The 19,908-nt window shown below is 41.1% G+C and overlaps 1 protein-coding gene across 2 annotated transcripts in view; it reads left to right on the top strand.

Moving 5' to 3' along the window:
• The window catches only part of LOC110488553 (myotilin), a 28,309-nt gene that overhangs the window by 532 nt on the left and 7,869 nt on the right, over nt 1-19,908 (top strand). The window contains exons 2-10 of one of the 2 annotated variants that reach the window (XM_036942683.2): nt 10,419-10,478; nt 10,611-10,752; nt 12,401-12,466; nt 13,189-13,330; nt 13,555-13,578; nt 13,730-13,849; nt 13,983-14,148; nt 18,126-19,028; nt 19,616-19,763. In XM_036942683.2, the coding sequence (XP_036798578.1) occupies nt 10,471-10,478; nt 10,611-10,752; nt 12,401-12,466; nt 13,189-13,330; nt 13,555-13,578; nt 13,730-13,849; nt 13,983-14,148; nt 18,126-19,028; nt 19,616-19,763 (1,719 nt within the window). In that variant the 5' untranslated portion in view covers nt 10,419-10,470. Of the gene's footprint in view, nt 1-10,418; nt 10,479-10,610; nt 10,753-12,400; nt 12,467-13,188; nt 13,331-13,554; nt 13,579-13,729; nt 13,850-13,982; nt 14,149-14,465; nt 14,923-18,125; nt 19,029-19,615; nt 19,764-19,908 lie in introns of those variants that run through there. The other variant, XM_090198153.1, reaches the window with a different exon arrangement.

A 19,908-nucleotide genomic window follows, 5' to 3' on the forward strand; every position in this document is an offset into this window, starting at 1 on the left:
ATAGTAATATATCTCTTACCAAATTTAAATGGAAGGTACATTTGCATGTTTATCTACTGTATCAATCAAACATGAAATCTTAGCCTGGTAGTCATGTCAAATTTGAATGACTTAACTGTTTTTTTTGTGATCAAACCGTATAAGCTGGCAAATCAAAAAGTTGTGTAGTGAAAAATGTGTTGCATTTGCTGGGATTTAACTTTGGAACTGCAAAGTGTGTCAATTATATAGTGTGCAGCGGGGTGAGCCAGCTTGGCATTCCAGGGTGCAGTTGGGGATGATGGAAGGGGCCAGGATGGGGAGGGAGGGTGGGGGGTGTGGGGGGGCTTGGCCAGGCCAAACATGCTTCTGCAATGCACTCTGCAAACTGAGAGGTCTGATTGGCCGGGCATCATGTGCTCCTCGCTCTAAATTGGTCCACCTGTAGACAATTCCGAGACCTGTTGGAATTGTTGACTTGTGCAATGGCTTGATGATTAAAACCAAGTCAGTCAACAAATATTCAATTATAGCCCACGAGTGTTTCACAATATCAGTAGTAGCAGTTGGTTGTATGTACAAACTCTACTAGATTCTCAGTGGCCTTGTGCAACCTAAACATGTCAGGAGTCTGATGACTTGCAAATCTTTTGATATCTTTTCAACAAGAGAAGACCCAGAATATCACATGACAAAATTTGCTGACTTATTTATTTATTGGAGACGTCCCCTCCAGTCATTCTACTTTGAGATTTGGGGTTTTGAAGTCGTTCAGTTTGGTTGATGAACAATTGCATTACTGTAGACCTGGGTCAATAACTGGCATTCTGAACGTATTTATTCTCACCAGGTGTTATCTGGTATTTTGACCTCACTTTAGTTAATTGGAATATGGGCTCAACATGACCATATCAGTATATTAAAGCCTGGATCACTATCCTGTCTGATGATCCATCTAAATAACTACCCTTAATAAGATTCCAGCATCCTGCCAAGTACATAGGCTCCTGCTGGACATAAACTGCAGTATCATTACTGAGCTGTGTTGTGATGGTTGGGATGGAATGTATCCGTGACTGGACAATGATATGTGTCGGTATTAGAGAGGTGTAACAGTTTAACTTTAGTCCGTCCCCTCACCCCTACACGGGCTCGAACCAGGGACCCTCTGCACAGATAGACAACAGTCACCCACAAAGAATCGTTACCCATCGCTCCACAAAAGCCGCGGCCGAAACGCTATTAGCGCTCACCACCGCTACCTAGCTAGCCATTTCACACCGGTGACAGAGGCAGCTGCAGTACAAACAGAAGGCTCCTATGGTGGCAGACTGATGGTTACAGGGTCATTCCTACAATGCGGTACCTATTCTGTCCTCAGGAAATATCACTTTAGTGTAAAATTCCGAAAGGCTTTAAATGTAATGTCAGGTGTCCTTTACCTTAAAAACATTCAAATATGGATCTTGAAAGGGAATTTAAGCATTTTAAACACTTTTTTTCAGTGGATGTAGGCATTTTTGCAATGTTCCTGGGTGTTATTCATCAAATTCCACGATAAATATAAGCCATAAAATAATTACATATTTCATTTTTTTTTGTCCTCGTTAAATACTCTCTCATCAATAACTTTTTTTTTTCATGATTGTTGTATTTATTATTATTTTATTTCAGATTGTCTTTATGTCCCTGATATCACTTTCCACCTTGTTAGTTTGTTGTTATTCTTCATTTAAGAAAACAACCCCTTCCTACAATGGCGCCACATTCAGGAAGTGTCATCATTTCTTCGGATGGAAAACAATGGTGCAAAGCTAAATAAATATAAACACTCAGTTTTATCTATTTTTCCACCCTCGTGGGCTAAATTATAGAGAACTTTTTTTTAAATTGAAATCCTGTTCAAGTGTTATTATGCTAGCTCAATCTTGCTCACTCACAGAGCTATGGCTAATTTAGGCTCAAAATGTCTACTCTGTTAGGTGGTACTCTGAACAGGTTCTGAACAGGTTGGAAAATGAACATAGACTTTTTTTTTTCTGTGTCTGAGCTTGACCAAAAGTTACAAGGTCCAAAATGCACCACATTGTAGAAATGACCCGACTACAGTGGGAGATTTTAGTGTGTTCCTCCTTCCAAAACCGGCTGTTCAGTTTGGCAGGCCTAATAACAATTTTTGGTAACACTTTACTTGACACCCAGCGTCATCACACGTTATGACACGCTCATAACCATGCCATAATATGTCATAACAGCTGACACAACTTGTCAAAACCTGTCATAATATGGTCATAACACTGTCATGACACATATATTTAGAACTGTTGGGACATATAAATATTGCGTTATTTTATGGCTGGTTATGACACCTACATAAGAGTGTCATAACCCACAAAACCTACCACACAAGGCAATTCATTCCATTACACCTTAGCCTACTTGTCAACAGTATGTTTATGTTATATAACATTTTCTGAAATTGACTATATCAATTTGTCATTGTAATTGTGCACACATTGATGTCAGACATGCACCTACCCTAATGCTCTGTTGCTGATGACTGGAATGAATGTAGGAGCATAGGAGGAGGACAAGACACCCTATTATTGACTGATGACTATCATAAGGGCATGGACGAGAGAGGCCTATCTGGCTTATATGGTATTGATGGTCATAATTGCTTCATGACAGTGTCATACAGTGCATTTTCTACAAGTTATATATATATATTTTTTAAATACATGACCATAAAGAATTCATTACAACAACAACAAAGGATTTAAGAAACAAACTTTAAAAGGAAAGGAAACTTCTTGGCAGGGAAAAAGCACATTTTAAATATAGGTTTTTACACTCTTGTGTAGGTGTCATCACCAGACATAAAATAACGCAATATATGTCACAACAGGTGTAAATATATGGCTCATGACAGTGTTATGACCACATTATGACACGTTATGACAAGTTGTGTCAGCTGTTCTAACATATTATGGCATGGTTATGACCGTGTCATAACGTGTTATGACGCTGGGTGTCAAGTAAAGTGTTACCCAATTTTCTACACATGATTTGAAAGTGGCTTAATGTTAATTATACTGTATAAAGCTGAAATAAGACCTTAGCAAAGAGATGCTCATTGCTTGTGCCTGTAGTTTCAGAGGGCATGCATGGGTATTGAGACTGGCCTTGTTTATGCCTCTAAACACTCCAAAGCTGTCAGATGTCAGATGTCGTGCCTCTCTGGTAATGTGTAGAGGAAGGTGTGAATTAGAGGCCTGTATTTTCATGTTCCCTCATTTGCATTTACTCCCCCCCCCCCCCCATACAGGGTATGCGGGAATGAGCTACCATATATATATTCCCTCCTTTTATAAAAAGTGGGGTTGTTGTTTCCTATGATGAGGATATGGGTTGTGTTTGGAATGGATGTGTTGTTTAAGAGGACAATGCGAGCTGAGCAAGCGAGGGGATGACCAGGGTGAATATGTGAATTAAACCCACTGTCGATTTGGGACCGCACTTTGGCTCCAGTGGACATTCCAGACCAGGCCGGTGGGGGAAGATTTATCTTACGCCATGTGTTTCTAAATCCAACGCACAGAAGGCCGAAAAACAAAATTAGATTGTGGCTTAGCTCGGGTTTCCTCTCGTCCAGAAGCTCTACTCTAGCTAGTAGCTAGCTAGCCAGTCCTCCAGGCTCAGGGTGGGGGCTGAAAGGTGGTAGAGGCCCAGTCACTGGATCTCCTGCAGGGTACACTGAGAATATCATGCTGGCCTGCTGGGTGGAAGCAATGCACAGTGTCATTTGCATGTCTCAAACAAGCCCCCTTGTTATGTAGTTGAATTAAAATGATGTTGAATATAATAATTAACTACATTCATAAATCTGACTTCATTATTATGTGAATAAATGTACGTCTCTGGAGGATCTAGTCAAGGTAGCAAGCCTTGCATCACCTCTTAATATGACTACTATGAACATGTGTCTGTCTTGCACTGTTATGCAATTATTAAGAGATACAAACAGCTAATCCTGGCGACCAATGTTCTTGCAGTAATTTATTGAGTCAAGTACACCAGGGATGGCAAGGTGGAACCCAAGCATATACAGTGCATTCGGAAAGTATTCAGACCCTACGTTACAGCCTTATTCTAAAATGGATGAAATAGTTTTTTTTCCCTCATCAATCTACACACAATACCCCACAGCCAGAAGAGGGCTGGCCACCCCTCAGAGCCTGGTTCCTCTCTAAGTTTTTTCCTAGGCTCTTGCCTTTCTAGGGAGTTTTTCCTAGCCACCGTGCTTCTGCGTACATCTGAATTGCTTGCTGTTTGGGGTTTTAGGCTGGGTTTCTGTATAGCACTTTGTGACATCGGCTGATGTAAAAAGGGCTTCATAAATATATTTGATTGATTGATTGATAATGCCAAAGAAAAAACAGGTTTTTAGAAATGTTCGCAAATGTGCACTACTGTTCAAAAGTTTGGGGTCACTTAGAAATGTCCTTGTTTTTGAAAGAAAAGCAATTTTTTTGTTCATTAAAATAACATCAACTTGATCAGAAATACAGTGTAGACATAGTTAACTTTGTAAATTACTATTGTAGCTGGAAACGGCAGGCTGTTTATGGAATATCTACATATGCGTACAGGCCCATTATCAGCAACCATCGCTAATGTGTTCCAATGGCACGTTGTGTTAGCTAATCCAAGTGTATCATTTTAACTTGTTAAAATGGCAGTATTGAGTAGCTTGGATGAATAAGGTGCCCAGAGTAAACTGCCTGCTACTCAGGCCCAGTTGCTAATATATGCATGTTATTAGTAGATTTGGATAGAAAACACTCTGAAGTTTCTAAAACTGTTTGAATGATGTCTGTGAGTACAACAGAACTCATATGGCAGGCAAAAAACCTGAGAAGAAATCCAACCAGGAAGTGGGAAATCTAAGGTTTGTAGTTTTTCAAGTCATTGCCTATCGAATATACAGTGTCTATGGGGTCATATTGCACTTCCTAAGGCTTCCCCTAGATGTCAACAGTCTTTAGAACCTTGTTTGATGCTTTTACTGTGAAGGAAGGGGGAATGGCAGCTGAATGAGTCAGAGGTCTGCCAGAGTTGCATGAGCTGATCACGCACGTTCACGTGAGAGTTAGCTTGCGTTCCATTGCATTTCTGCAGACAAAGGAATTCTCCGGTTGGAACATTATAGAAGATTTATGTTAAAAACATCCTAAAGATTGATTCTATACATTGTTTGACATGTTTCTACGAACTGTAACGGAACTTTTTGACTTTTCGTCTGCTCGCGCCTCATGAATTTGGATTACTGGGCTAAACACGCGAACAAAAAGGAGCTATTTGGACATAAATGATGGACTTTATCGAACAAATCAAACATTTATTGTGGAACTGGGATTCCTGGGAGTGCATTCTGATGAAGATCATCAAAGGTAAGTGAATATTTATAATGCTATTTCTGACTTCTGTTGACTCCACAACATGGCGGATATCTGTATGGCTTGTTTTGTTGTCTGAGCGTTGTACTCAGATTATTGCATGGTGTGCTTTTTCGGTAAAGCTTTTTTGAAATCTGACACAGCGGTTGCATTAAGGAGAAGTTTATCTAAATTTCCATGCATAACACTTGTATTTTCATCATCATTTATGATAAGTATTTCTGTAAATTGATGTGGCTCTCTGCAAAATCACCGGATGTTTGGGAACTACTGAACATAACGCACCAATGTAAACTCCGATTTTTGTATATAAATATGAACTTTATCGAACAAAACATACATGTATTGTGTAACATGACGTCCTATGAGTGTCATCTGAGGAAAATCAAAGGCTAGTGATGAATTTGATCTATATTTCTGCTTTTTGTGACTCCTCTTTTTGGCTGGAAAAATGGCTGTGTTTTTCTGTGACTAGGTGCAGACCTAACATAATCGTGTGCTTTCGTCGTAAAGCCTTTTTGAAATCAGACACTGTAGTGTGATTAACAACAAGTTTATCTTTACAATGGTGTAAAAATACTTCTATGTTTGAGGAATTTTAATTGTGAGATTTCTGTTGTTTGGAATATGGTGCCCTGCACTTTCGTTGGCTGTTGTCATATCGATCCCGTTTGCGGGATCTAAGCCATAAGAAGTTTTAAAAGGCTAATTGATCATTAGAAAACCCTTTTGCAATTATGTTAGCACAGCTGAAAACTGTAGTGCTGATTAAAGAAGCAATAAAACTGGCCTTCTTTAGACTAGTTGAGTATCTGGAGCATCAGCATTTGCGGGTTCGATTACAGGCTCAAAATTGCCAGAAACAAAGTACTTTCTTCTGAAAATCGTCAGTCTATTCTTGTTCTGAAAAATGAAGGCTATTCCATGCGAGAAATTGCCAAGAAACTGATGATCTCTTTCAACGCTATGTACTACTCCCTTCACAGAACAGCGCAAACTGGCTCTAACCAGAATAGAAAGAGGAGTGGGAGGCCCCGGTGCACAACTGAGCAAGAGAACAAGTAGTTTGAGAAACAAACACCTCACAAGTCTTCAACTGGAAGCTTCATTAAATAGTACCCGCAAAACACCAGTCTCAACGTCAACAGTGAAGAGGCGACTCCGGGATGTTTCTGGAAGGTTCTGGAAGGTTCTCCCATCTCCACAGAGGAACTCTGGAGCTCTCTCAGAGTGACCATCGGGTTCTTCCATTTAAGAATGATGTTGGCCGCTGTGTTCTTGGGGACCTTCAATGCTGCAGAAATGTTTTGGTACCCTTCTCCAGATCTGTGTCGCCTGTCTCGGAGCTCTACGGACAATTCCTTCAACCTCATGGCTTGGTTTTTTGCTCTGACATGCACTGTCAACTGTGGGACTTTATATAGACAAGTGCATTTCCAAATCATTTCCAATCAATTTAATTTACCGCAGTTGGACTCCAATCAAGTTGTAGAAACATCTCAAGGATGATCAATGGAAACAAGATGCACCTGAGTTCAATTTGCAAAAATCCAACCTGTTTTCACGTTGACATTATGGGGTATTGTGTGTAGATTGATGAGGGACTTTGATTTAAAAATGTAATAAAATGTGGAAAATTTAAGGGTTCTGAATACTTTCAAAATGCACTGTACTATGTGTAGTGTACATTATATTCACCAATAGACTACTAAATTATGAACATATAGTCAGTCACAGAATTACTCTGTAAATTCAACTAATATGATTTATTAGTTACAAAAGAATGAGTGTTTTATAACACTCAAACAAATAAAGTGTGCATGAAATACATTATACATTACAGAATAAGACAGAGTGACTATCAACCAAATAGGACTAAACGTGTGTGACACACACAGGAGCTTGCTAACAAGTTCTCAGAAGTATGAACAAATTCACTGTCCTTTTAATCAAATTCGAGCTTAAACTCAGGCCCAACCTGAATTCAACTTTCTTTGCACTTTGCTAGTTAAAACAATAAGTAGGAAAACACACCCAGATTGTAATCTAATCCAATGAATTTAAACGATAGGACCGCACCCCTGTGTCGCTCCTCTTTGAACCATCTGTAGTCGGACAAACTGAATAACCCAGATCTCTGTAACACAGTTTCTCTGTAACAATAAATCCACAGCATTTACAGTACAAAAGAACATATCAAAATGTTTAGCTTTTTGTGAACTCCTAAAACAATCCAAACATGGCAATATAATTTACAGTAACGGTCATTAAACTGATTCAAGTTTCATCACTCTAGTGACTGAGGTTGCCACAGATAGGGTGTGGCTCTCTCCTGTGAGATGCAAATATATGGCCAACCATCTAAATAATGTATTGAGACTTCATGCTGGGCCTCAGCGCCTGCAAGTCGCTAGTTGTGAGTATCATCTTCTCAAATTTTCCCACTACAGTTAGATTTCACGTAATCTGACACGTTGAGGAGATGAATCATCTGACCAGACTGGGTGGTCGGGAAGCAGATCTCCCTGGTGACAAGGTGGGGTTCCCTCCTCACTTGATCGTATCAAGAGGTCCAGTATCGTTAAATGGAGCCTCTGTTTTAAGGGTCATATGTCACTTAAATCACACAAACAACCCCATCTTGTCACGCCTGCTCCCGCTCTCCCTCTCTGGCACTCGAGGGCTCCGGGCTGCCCTTCATTACGCACACCTGACACCATCATTATGCACAGTAGTGCTCAGTGTACTCACCTGGACTCCTTCCCTTTGTTGATTGCCCCACATCTATAACTGTCCGCTCCCCCGTTTGTTCCCGGTGTCAGCATTGATGTCGTTATTTTGTCCCCTGTCCAGATGTTATTCCTGTCCTGTTTCATGTCCGTTATTTATTAAATCTTCTCCCTGCACCTGCTTCCTGTCTCCAGCGTCGATCCTCACACATCTCTCTGGAATGTTGGGATTACCTCAGAAGGTTCCATGTACTTGTTTCCGTTTTCAACTAACCATGACATGGTGGAGCACTTTTCTTGTTAGCCTAAATGTATCTGCTTTTCATTGTCAATTTAACCCTCCTGCTGTGTTCCGGTCGAATTGGACCGAATTTACAAGTTCTCTCTCTGAAAAATGTAGTTCATTTCATCTGATTGGTCATAAGGTTCAATGATTTTGTCCACACAGGGCATCTGAATAAACAAAATACTTTTAGATGATTTTCATAAAATTTGGGGTGTTTTATATAACTTTAGTACACCTGTGGTGTTCCCGGTCAAAAATGACCAGTCATTAGAAATGAATTGGTGAGACTATAATTAGTGTATAAAATTGAGTTCAGACACATGCCCATTCATCAGATGGACACACTTCCTCTCCCAGACCCCCACATACATGTGTGTTTGAGCACACACACATACACACACACACACACACACACACACACACACACACACACACACACACACACACACACACACACACACACACACACAAACCTCTCTCCCCTTCATGGCTTCCATAGCAATCCCCCTTTCCCCAATACAATCTTTCCCCCATGGGAACCACACCTGTTGGCATTCACACAAACAATCGCAACATTGTTTCAATAATATCTAGAACTTTTCTCGCACCTCTGGTATATAAAGCTTTTTTGAGGCCTTTCTCACAATTCATTCTGTGGCAGCGCAATGACCAAACGATATACTGTATGTGAGTCTCTTGATCATATCTTTGATCATGACACTGGTGAGGAGAAGAGTGTCCTTGTTAAACTTTGACACAAAGTAGTCTGTGATAAATAGCGCAATATGTTTAATCTGAGTATTTGTTATAGTCATCATAATTCATACATTATGCTTTTTTAACTTAAAAACGAGTTGTATGAGCTCAGGTCAATGAGGCCTACAGGCCATAAATAGGAAATAGAAGTTCAAAACCTGTAATGTTCACAAGAACTTAAGTTGATCAAAAGATCTAACCCAACATTATGTTACAATACATGTATTATTATGGATTTATAATCAGCTACAATGAGGAGGTAATTTTGGACCGAAGAACACAGAATTAACTAACATGAAACGAACACAACAGGAGAGTTAATCATTTTCTCTGTGGCAATCAGTAAATGTCTCATTGTCTTAGCGCTTGGCGTGGAAGACGAAAAAGAAAAAGAGAAGTGTATTTTGTGTTTCTTGTGTTATGCCTGTCCTCTTTCTCTTAGAAGTGTGTCTCTAAAGCAGTGACATGTGTTGTTGTTTTCATGCAAAGCATTTAGAAGTGTCATGTTGCTACTCTGATGGGTTGTTGAACCTTCCCTTAATGCTGTTGAATAGTGTGTGTGTGTGTGTGTGTGTGTGTGTGTGTGTGTGTGTGTGTGTGTGTGTGTGTGTGTGTGTGTGTATGGATTGTATCCATACCACACAGGAATAACCTGAAGTACCATATTTCTAGGGATTTCTGGGTTTCCTGGAATGAGCTGGTTCAGTCTACAGCACATGATTTACAAGCTGAGCTCCTGCTGTGTGCCAATGAGATCCCCTTTCTGTATAAATAGTCAGAGGCTCATGCCAGTATCCATCAGCAGGGTGATTCTGGGAGATTAAAGGAGATGAACAGTGCCTTTCTGGGGTAAGCAACATGAACTTCAGATGGATAGATTGTCATGTAACCTTTGCCCACCGTGATGATCACTCAGTCGTGAGCTTTTGAGGCAACACACACACAGAGACAGACGGACAGACGGACGGACAGACAGAAGGACACACACACATACAATTAAACGTGGCGTGTCACATCACAATCGCAAGGTGCAGTATCCTTAGATGTTTCATTTGTAAGATCACATCTGGTACAGAAGCATACAGTTGGTCTGATGTAGGGTTGAATCGTGTTAGCTTTAGGACCTATGGTGTATAGAATTAAATAATTATGTGGGTGTATAACACATATAAACATCTGCAGCTCATGCTCTCCCTCCCCTTTGTATAGAAATCAGCACCTATTGGACACAGTGACAATCCCCGTTGGAAAAGCCTGAAACATGGCACAGTAAGTTGGAAGGACAAAATGACTAAAAGTTTTCAATGAAAACCAGTACATAATTGAACCTAAAATATTGAGAAATGTGTGTGTGTGTGTGTGTGTGTGTGTGTGTGTGTGTGTGTGTGTGTGTGTGTGAAGCATCCAGAAGAAGACCAGTAGCATGTCCCTTACCATCTCCAGCTCCTCCAGAGCAATCTCTTCCTCTTCCTCTTCCTCCACCTTGGTCCAGCAGCAGAGACACTCCAGCCTGGTGCAGCCCCTCTGCATCAGCCCCCAGAGGGTACCTACCTGACACACATGCACAAACACACACACACACACACAGACATACACACACACAAGCACCATATTATAGCTATGCTGATGATTTGCCCACCACACCTTCACTCACAACATACAATATATACATATTCATAACAAATATATATTTTATGTCATTAGTGAAAGTATTCACACCCCTTGACTTTTTCCACATTTTGATGTGTTAGACCCTGAATTTAAAATGTATTAAATTGAGATTTTGTGTCACGGATCTCCACACAATAACCCATAAGGTCAAAGTGGAATTTTGTTTTTATAATTTTTTTACACATTAATTAAGGATCAGCCCCTTTTTTCAATTTTTGCCTAAAATGACATACCCAAATCTAACTGCGTGTAGCTCAGGACCTGAAGCAAGGATATGCATATTCTTGATACCATTTGAAAGGAAACACTTTGAAGTTTGTGTAATGTTAAATTAATGCAGGAAAATGTAAAACATTAGATCTGGTAAAAGATAATACAAAGAAAAAAACATGAATTTTCTTTTGTTAACACAATTTTTGAATGACTGACCCATCTCTGTACCACTACACACATCCAATTATCTGTAAGGTCCCTCAGTCGAGAAGGGAATTTGAATATCCCTTTGAAGTTGTCAATTAAGCTTTGGATGGTGTATCAATAAGCCGAGTCACTACAAAGATGCAGGTGTCCTTCCTAACTCGGTTGCCGGAGAGGAAGGAAATCCCTCAGGGATTTCATCATGAGGCCAATTGTGATTTTAAAACAGTTAGAGGGTTTAATGTCTGTAATAGGAGAAAACTGAGGATGGATCAACAACATCGTAGGTACTCCACAATACTAACCTAAATGACAGAGTGAAAAGATGGAAGCCTGTACAGAATTAAAATACTCCAAAACATGAATCCTGTTTGCAATAGGGCACTAAAGTAATACATAAAAAAAATGTGGCAAAGAAATTAACTTTTTTGTCCTGAATACATTGTTAAAGGCAAATCCAACACTACACATCACTGAGTACCACTCTTCATTTGTTCAAGTATGATGGTGGTTGCATCATGTTATGGGTATGCTTGTCATCAACAAGGGAGTTTTTAGGATAAAAATAAACATAATAAGAGTAAAAATTTAAAACTCAATGGCAATACTTGGAAATGGCTGTCTAGCAATGATCAACAACCATTTAAAAGAATAATGGGGAAATATTGTATAATCCAGGTATGCAAAGCTTTTAGAGATTTACCCAGAAAGACTCACAGCTATAATCTCTCCCAAAGTTGATTCTAACTTGTATTGACTCAGGGGGTTGACTACCTATCTAATGAAGATATATTAGTGTTTTATTTTTCATAAAAAAATCTATTGCAAAATCTTAGCATTTTTCTTCAACTTTGACATTACAGAGTATTATGTGTGGTAATTGACAAAAAATGACAATCAAATCAAGTTCAATCCCACTTTGTTACATAACAAAATGTGTAAAAAGTCAAGGGATGTGAATCATTTCTGAAGGCCCTGTATATAATATATGCCTTCAACTGCTCCTTGTCAATATGTTATGTACCCACAGACAATGCATAGCAGTGTTTATTTATTTATTTGTGTTTTTAAATACACTAGTTGTTGTCATATCTTTTTTCTAGACACAGAGTCCATCATATTCCCAACAGCATTCAGGGAGTGGTGGAGTGACTCCTACTTTTGTCAAGGTAATACAGGATACATCTTTACCCCCATCTGGTGCCTGAATATGGAACTGAAGCATGGATTTGTCTGGTTTGGAAATAAAGGTTGAGTCAAAGGTTGAGCTGGACTTGGCCCTACATACATTTTATGAAGGTGTGTTCCTACCTACATCAGAACTGTGAACAGAGTTCACAGGAGGTATCTCTCCCCCTTATAATTTGGGATCAAATATGCTCTGAAAGCAAACATGTTGACATGAGTACCCTGATATCGGGGAATTTGTGCCATTCTGAAAAAATTGTTAGTTGTGTCCTTATCATCCATTGTGCTCTGTGTACATACCTTGATTGCAGTGTTACTGTAATTCCAAAAGTGTACATTCAGATTTTATTTTATTTTGTATATTTTTTTTATTTAGGCTGCTGATTTTGAGATTATTGTCATTCAACACATGGATTGACACCTTCTCTAGTTCCTCATGATTACATAGGCATATGACATAGCTTTCCAGTCAGTATATATATATATATATTTCAAAAGTGTTCTTGTCAGTTTGTTAATGATTATGCCCTAAACATCTGGGCACATGCTGTATGTGTAGAGGGCTGTATGTGTAGAGGGCTGTATGTGCAGAGGGCGAGGTGAGGAGCGAGGTTAAGAGAGGAGGGAGGAGAGGCTTGGTGGTGGTGGTATGTGAGTCTCTGCAGCCACCCAGTCACTTTGATCCAGTTCTCTTTGTGTCCAGTGTCTCCACGACGTCAGCACGGTCAAGGGTCAGTTGGTGGTTCTAGAGTGCCGTATTCGTGGAACGCCACCACTGCAGGTTCTGTGGTATCGCGAGGAAGAGCAGATAGTGGACTCTGCTGACTTCCGCATCCTCCGAAAGAGTGAGTGGCAGAGTGCATGGTGGCTCCATCGGTGTTGGGAAATACACACAGACCAAAAATTGCTTTTGACCCAATGTGTACACACTGGTTGAATCAACGTTGTTTCCACATCATTTCAGTGAAATTACATTGAACCAACATGGAATAGACATTGAATTGATGTCTGTGCCCATTGGGGAGGCACTGAATAGAAATGATCTCTAAACGTTCTCCTTCTTTTTCAGAGGCTACTTCTGCATCAGTGCCAGGTGAGTGGGAAAGCATACCAAAGGCCCACTGTTGGCTATTGTAGAAGGGCACATTTACCAGTGTCTTCCATTATTATAACATTAACATGATACATTGGTGCTGGTATTGGTGTGCCGTTCTCATGTTTCCCCTCCTCTCCTTCCTCCATAGAGGAGCTGTGTACCCTTGTCATCACCGAGGCCTTCCCAGAGGATTCTGGGGTGTTCAAATGTATAGCTGGGAATCAGTTTGGAACAGTATCATGCATCGCCACACTGGAGGTGTACATTGGTGAGCAGAGACTAGTTTCAGAACTGGTCAGACGCAAAAGACTACTTTTGTGCTTTAACTCAGCTTTCTTCATCGCTCTAATCTACATACAATCCTGAAAAACATTCTGACAATGTGATGTCTCCGTGTCCAGACCTGGAAGAGCAGATGGAGAATGAGCAACCCATGGATGAGCAGCCCTTAGAATCTAGGCTGGAACATGAGGAAGTCCCCTCTTTACTACAAGACGTAGCAGCGATTCCCCCTCCAGAGTGGCCCGAGAGCCCAGTCTGTGAGATTGACCCCCCCTTGGAAGAACAGTGAGTTAAACTATTTTAGGCAAAAACTCTAAAATGGAAAGATGAGGGGCCAGTATGCTGCTGTGGGACAGTTTTTATGTATCAAAATACCTATGCATATGTTAAAGTAAACTTTGGAGAAATTATCACGTAGGTGATCTATGAAATCGCAGGGATGCGAAGGTCAGAAAAATATTTCCCTACTGTCAATTCGATTCAACTGCCACAAGAGGAGGCTATTCCTTGTTTTGAAGTTGCAGGTAGGCTGCCATAGTTTGAAAGGTTTTCTGATCTAATTCTGTGGCCGTTCATGAATTACGGTAAGAGAGTACTGAAATGAGATAGGTATTACAGCGCTGCTGATTGTTTGGTTTGTAGATGTGTTTAATTATCATCTGATTGTAATAACAGGGAGGGGCTTATTTAGCCTGTTTGTCTTTAATTTTGATTGGAAACAAATGCAAGGAACACATTTTATACCATGTTATTAAATAGCACTCTTATAAGTGCGTGTGTGTAGGCTAGAGAGGCATACCGAATTAGGCGACAGTGACATGTACAATTAAAATATTGGCAGGTCAGGTAATGGTGTCGTAAAATAGGGGTAGCAGCACAGCCGCGCTCTGAAATCAGCTGAGAGTCGCGTGCACGTTATTCTGCATACTTGACGTGGGTGTTCACAATCTATACAGACCTTTTGCTCTCCGACTCATATCAGAAACATTCAACTATCTGTAGTTCAGCCTATATTGAAGTTGAAATATTGAGATCTGTAATCGAATACCTTTCATCCAGGTAAGCTTAATGCATTATTGTTGGATTTTTAAAAATGTTCTATCACTCAATTGGTGATACATTTGTCACAGGTGCAACTGATTATAAAAGTTTGTCTAATTGATTTGTTTTACTATTTAAATGTGTGTATGTGTAGAACCTTGTAATATGCACTGTTCATTTTCTAAATGGGTAAATGCAAATTACCTTTTTTAATTGGATGTTACAGTATTCACATTTCTGCATGACTTATCAGTGAGTTGGTTAAATTGTGTCTTTGAAGGGCTGTGTAGTGTCAAAGTGAGAATTCTGTAGAAGGCTAAAGTGTAATAGAGCTCTGTAGAGACCCCAATCATTGTCTATAATTTAAGTGTGCATACCAGAGCTAGCCCAATATATACTCTTCATTAAGGAGCCTAATGTTACCGTTACTCCTTAAAAAGACCTCATACACTACTCCACTCTTCTAGGAAGGCTTTCCACTAGACGTAGGAACTTGCTTCCATTTAGCCACAAGCATTAGTGAGGTTGGGCAATATAGGCCTGACTCACAGTCGGCGTTCTAATTCATCCAAAGGTAGTCGATGGGGTTGAGGTCAGGGATCTGTGCAGACTAGTGAAGTTCTTCCACACCAATCTCGACAAACCATTTCTGTATGGACCTCGCTTTGTGCATGGGGGCATTATCATGCTGAAACAGGAAAAGTTCTTCCCCAAACTGTTGCCTCAAAGTTGGAAGCACAGAATCATCTAGAATGTCAATGTATGCTGTAGCTTAAGATTTGCCTGCACTGGAATTTAGTGGGCTACGGTCCCGTTCTGTGTGCTTGTGTGGCATACCACTTTGCAGCTGAGCCACTGTTGCACATTGATGTTTTCACCTCACAATAACAGCACTTCGAGTTGACCCGGGCAGATTTATCAGGGCAAAACTTTTATGAACTGACTTGTTGGAAAGGTGGTGTCCTATGACTGTGCCACGTTGAAAGTCACTTAACTATTCAGTAAGGCCATTAAACTGCCCATGTTTGTCTATGGCGATTGCACGGCTGTGTGCTCGGTTTTATACACCTGTCAGTACGGGTGTGGCTGAAATAGCAAATTCCACTAGTTTGTTTTCGCATACACTATAGACACACACAAACGTATGTTATTTTCAGAGGTAGACTGGTTCTGGCAGCCAAATACTCTATCTGAACATACAGTTGAAGTCGGAAGTTTACATACACTTAGGTTGGAGTCATTAAAACTTGTTTTTCACCCACTCCACAAATGTCTTGTTAACAAACTATAATTTTGGCAAGTCGGTTAGGATATCTACTTTGTGCATGACACAGCAAATTTTTACAACAATTGTTTACAGACAGATTTGTTCAATTATTCACTGTGTCACAATTCCAGTGGGTCAGAAGTTTACATACAATAAGTTGACTGTGCCTTGAAACAGCTTGGAAAATTATTGGAGTGTATTGGAGTATTGGAGTGGTATTGGAGTGGCCATCACAAAGCCCTGACCTCAATCCTATAGAACATTTGTGGGCAGAACTGAAAAAGCGTGTGTGAGCGAGGAGGCCTACAAACCTGACTCAGTTACACCAGCTCTGTCAGGAGGAATAGGCCAAAATTCAACCAACTTATTGTGGGAAGCTTGTGGAAGGCTACCCAAAACTTTCGACACGTTAAACAATTTGAAGGCATTGCTACCAAATACTAATTGAGGGTATGTGAACTTCTGACCCACTGGGAATGTGATGAAAGAAATTATCTGAAATAAATCATTCTCTCTACTATTATTCTGACATTTCACATTCTTACAATAAAGTGGTAATCCTAACTGACCAAAAGCGGGGAATTTTTACTAGGATTAAATGTCAGGAATTGTGAAAAAATGTTTTTGGCCAAGGTGTATGTAACCTTCCGACTTCAACTGTATATCGATTCTCAATTGTTATACGATTCTAGAAACATAAAGCCCTTTATTTTCATATCACATCAAAATAATCTCACAAATGCAAAATGCACACTTACTGTACACCATTTTAACCTGCTTTATCACAGTTGCAGCCGACCAGTATTTTTCAGTGACATGTTTCTGGCAGCCTTCCTTTAGTGTTCAGAGTATGCTAATTAGCACAGGTGGTACCTCTGTCTTCTGTCTGTCTTCAGTAAACACGCACTGTAACTTGGAGATATGGCTGTGTGTGAAGACTAACCCTATAAAGGCGTATCAATCTACCATGACATTTTTTGAAAATTGTTTATTTCTGATATGAAAGATATATCCTTATGCTTCCTCCTAATTTCTAGCAAAGGCTACATGGTGATAGTGTGTTAGTGGTGTAGTTGGTTCACTAAGATGTATAAATCCCCAAATATACTTTTATTTGTCCTACCATGGAATCAATATAATGATTCCCTTCAGAATGGAAATAATTTGAATGTCAGTGGGAGAGATCCCTTTTTCGACAAGAGGGAATACTGGATTCTTTCCAGGCACTCACACAAAGCTCTGAAAGGACCAGAGCACTCAATAGCATCTCTCTATTTCCCAGTGTCCCCTTTCTGTTGGATCACAGTCCATACCATTCCAATGTTCCCAAAGGGGAGGGCGGGCTTATTCAGTTGGAACTATTTTGAGTTTCAGACGGATCATGTGCAGTCCGCGGAGCTAGTAAGACTCCTTATTCTACAAGACAGTCATCTGATTTATGAATTTCTTTCTGGATTGTCTTTAGCATTGTGAGAAGACATTTAGTAGTATGGTTTAGACCCTGCTTGAATCTGACGGCGGTTGGGATTTGAAATGCTCGTCACAGTGTTGGACGAGGATGTCGGCGTTCGCTGTAAAAGAACTGCACCTGCCAGCTAATGTCAGTCAACACTACAGGCTCCTGATTTAGCCCCTCAAACTTGAATAGCAACATACGGCAACATGTGTCCACTACTCTCTTGTAGGTCATGTGGCCAGTGTTTGTGTTCAAGACATTTGTCCTTTGAGTGTGTAAGGCAAGCCAAAACATACACAACATTGAACTTTTCATGGTGAATTTACTCTGATTTATTTACTATGCAAAAATGGGCACTTAACATGCATGATCCACATAGAAGGCTGTGCATGGGTATAACAATTTTACTGTCGTAAGAATTGTTGTTTCTATGGTCACCATGTATCCTGTTTAACTTGAGTAATGCAAATTAAGTTACCAACGTGTTTTTCTTTGCAGGTCTCTAGAGCCTCAGCTGCAGCCACCTAGTAAAACCCTAGAGGAGCCGTTCAGTCCAAGTGAAAAGAGTATCCACTGCTCAGAGGGACAGAGGTCACCTGAAGCCTGCACGCCCACCCCACCCCCGCCAGCCTTAAAAATAAAAACGACCCCCAAACTGTTCACTCCCAGCAAGCCCAGCTTCCAGAGCTCAGGAGACTCTGGAGGCAGCAGTATGAGCAGCAGTGTGGCTGACCTTCCCACCTTCACCCCCAGCCTCTTTGCCCCCAGTGCCTTCAACTATGCACGGCCACGCCAGTTTATCCAGTCCCAGCCGGCCTTCCAGGTCCCCAGCTATGATGTAGCCCAGGCTCTGCCTCAGTCCAATGGGAACAGCAGCAAGGCCTCTCCCTCCTCCTCCAATCTGAGCTCCCCCATTTCCACTCCTGCATTCTCACAGCCGCCGGTGTTTCCCCATGACCCTCTTCCTCCCGCCGCCGCTGCCCAGCCCGTGTCCCCCTCCCGCGCCCCCATGCGCTCCACTATCACACTCACCCCGAGGGTCCCCAGTGCTAAAACCAGTGTCAGTGTCCCAGCCCCATCTGAGCCCAAGTCCCCGTCCTCTTCAGCTGCCTTCCTCTGCTCTGTCCTGCCCTCTCAGTCCACCCCACAGTACAAGCCTGCACCCATGTCCATTCCCCAGCCTCCATCACCAGCTCGCTCCTCACACTCCCCCAACCTTCCCAGCCCCCTGCCCAAGCCCAGCTGTGATGCCCCCCTGCACATGGCTCTCCCTACTGACAGCCTGCCTATGAGTCGGTCTCCCCACTCCCAAACTCCCACCACCGTTTCCATGCCACAGCCCTCCTTTCCTCCTCCCTCATGCGTGTCTCTGCCTCCTAGCTACAGAGGGACCCCAAACATGTGAGTTGCTATATTTTGAAATGGTAAATAAAATGCCTAAGTCTTAGCTAGTATGTTATAGCCATTCACCATACACTGAATATACAAAACATTATGAACACCTTCCTAATGTTGAGTTGCACCCCTCCACCCTTGCCCTCAGAACAGCCTCAATTCGTCGGGGCATTGACTCAACAAGGTGTCGAAAGCGTTCCACAGGGATACTGGCCCCATGTTGACTCCAATGCTTCCCATAGTTGACTGGATGTCCTTAGGGTGGTGAACCATTGTTGATACTGATTGGAAACTGTTGAGTGTGAAAAACCCAGCAGCTTTGCAGTTCTTGACACAAACTACCATACCCGTTCAAAGGCACTTAAATCTTTTGTCTTGCCCATTCACCAGTCCATGTCTCAAGTCTTAACAGGCTTAACCTGTCTCCTCTCCTTAATCTACACTGATTTTGAAGTGGATTTACAATAAGGGTGACATCAATAAGGGTCAATCTGTCATGGAAAGAGCAAGTGTTCTTAATGTTTTGTATACTCAGTGTATATTATTTTAACATTAATGGTTGATTAATATTCTGGCTGGCTTACCCTCTCCAGCCTTCCCAAGCTCATCGTGAAGAAGGCTCCTGCCCCTCAGCCAGTGTCCCACAACTCGGATGAGCAGATCCAGGGCTCCAAGGACGCCCTGATCCAAGATCTGGAGAAGAAGCTACGCACCAAAGAAGCCCGCAGGAGAAACAGCCAGGTACTCATTATAACAAACTAGCCCGGAGTCAGTGGGCAGTGAGGTGTTTGTAATTTTTGTGTGGATATACTGTATGTATGTGGATAGGGAAATGTGTGATGTGATTCAGTGTCAAGACAATGTTATAATCTAAGTGTTGTCTTAG

This window comes from Oncorhynchus mykiss, chromosome 14 (assembly GCF_057628025.1).
Source record: "Oncorhynchus mykiss isolate SJ-2025 chromosome 14, ASM5762802v1, whole genome shotgun sequence".
Taxonomy (NCBI): Eukaryota; Metazoa; Chordata; class Actinopteri; order Salmoniformes; family Salmonidae; genus Oncorhynchus; species Oncorhynchus mykiss.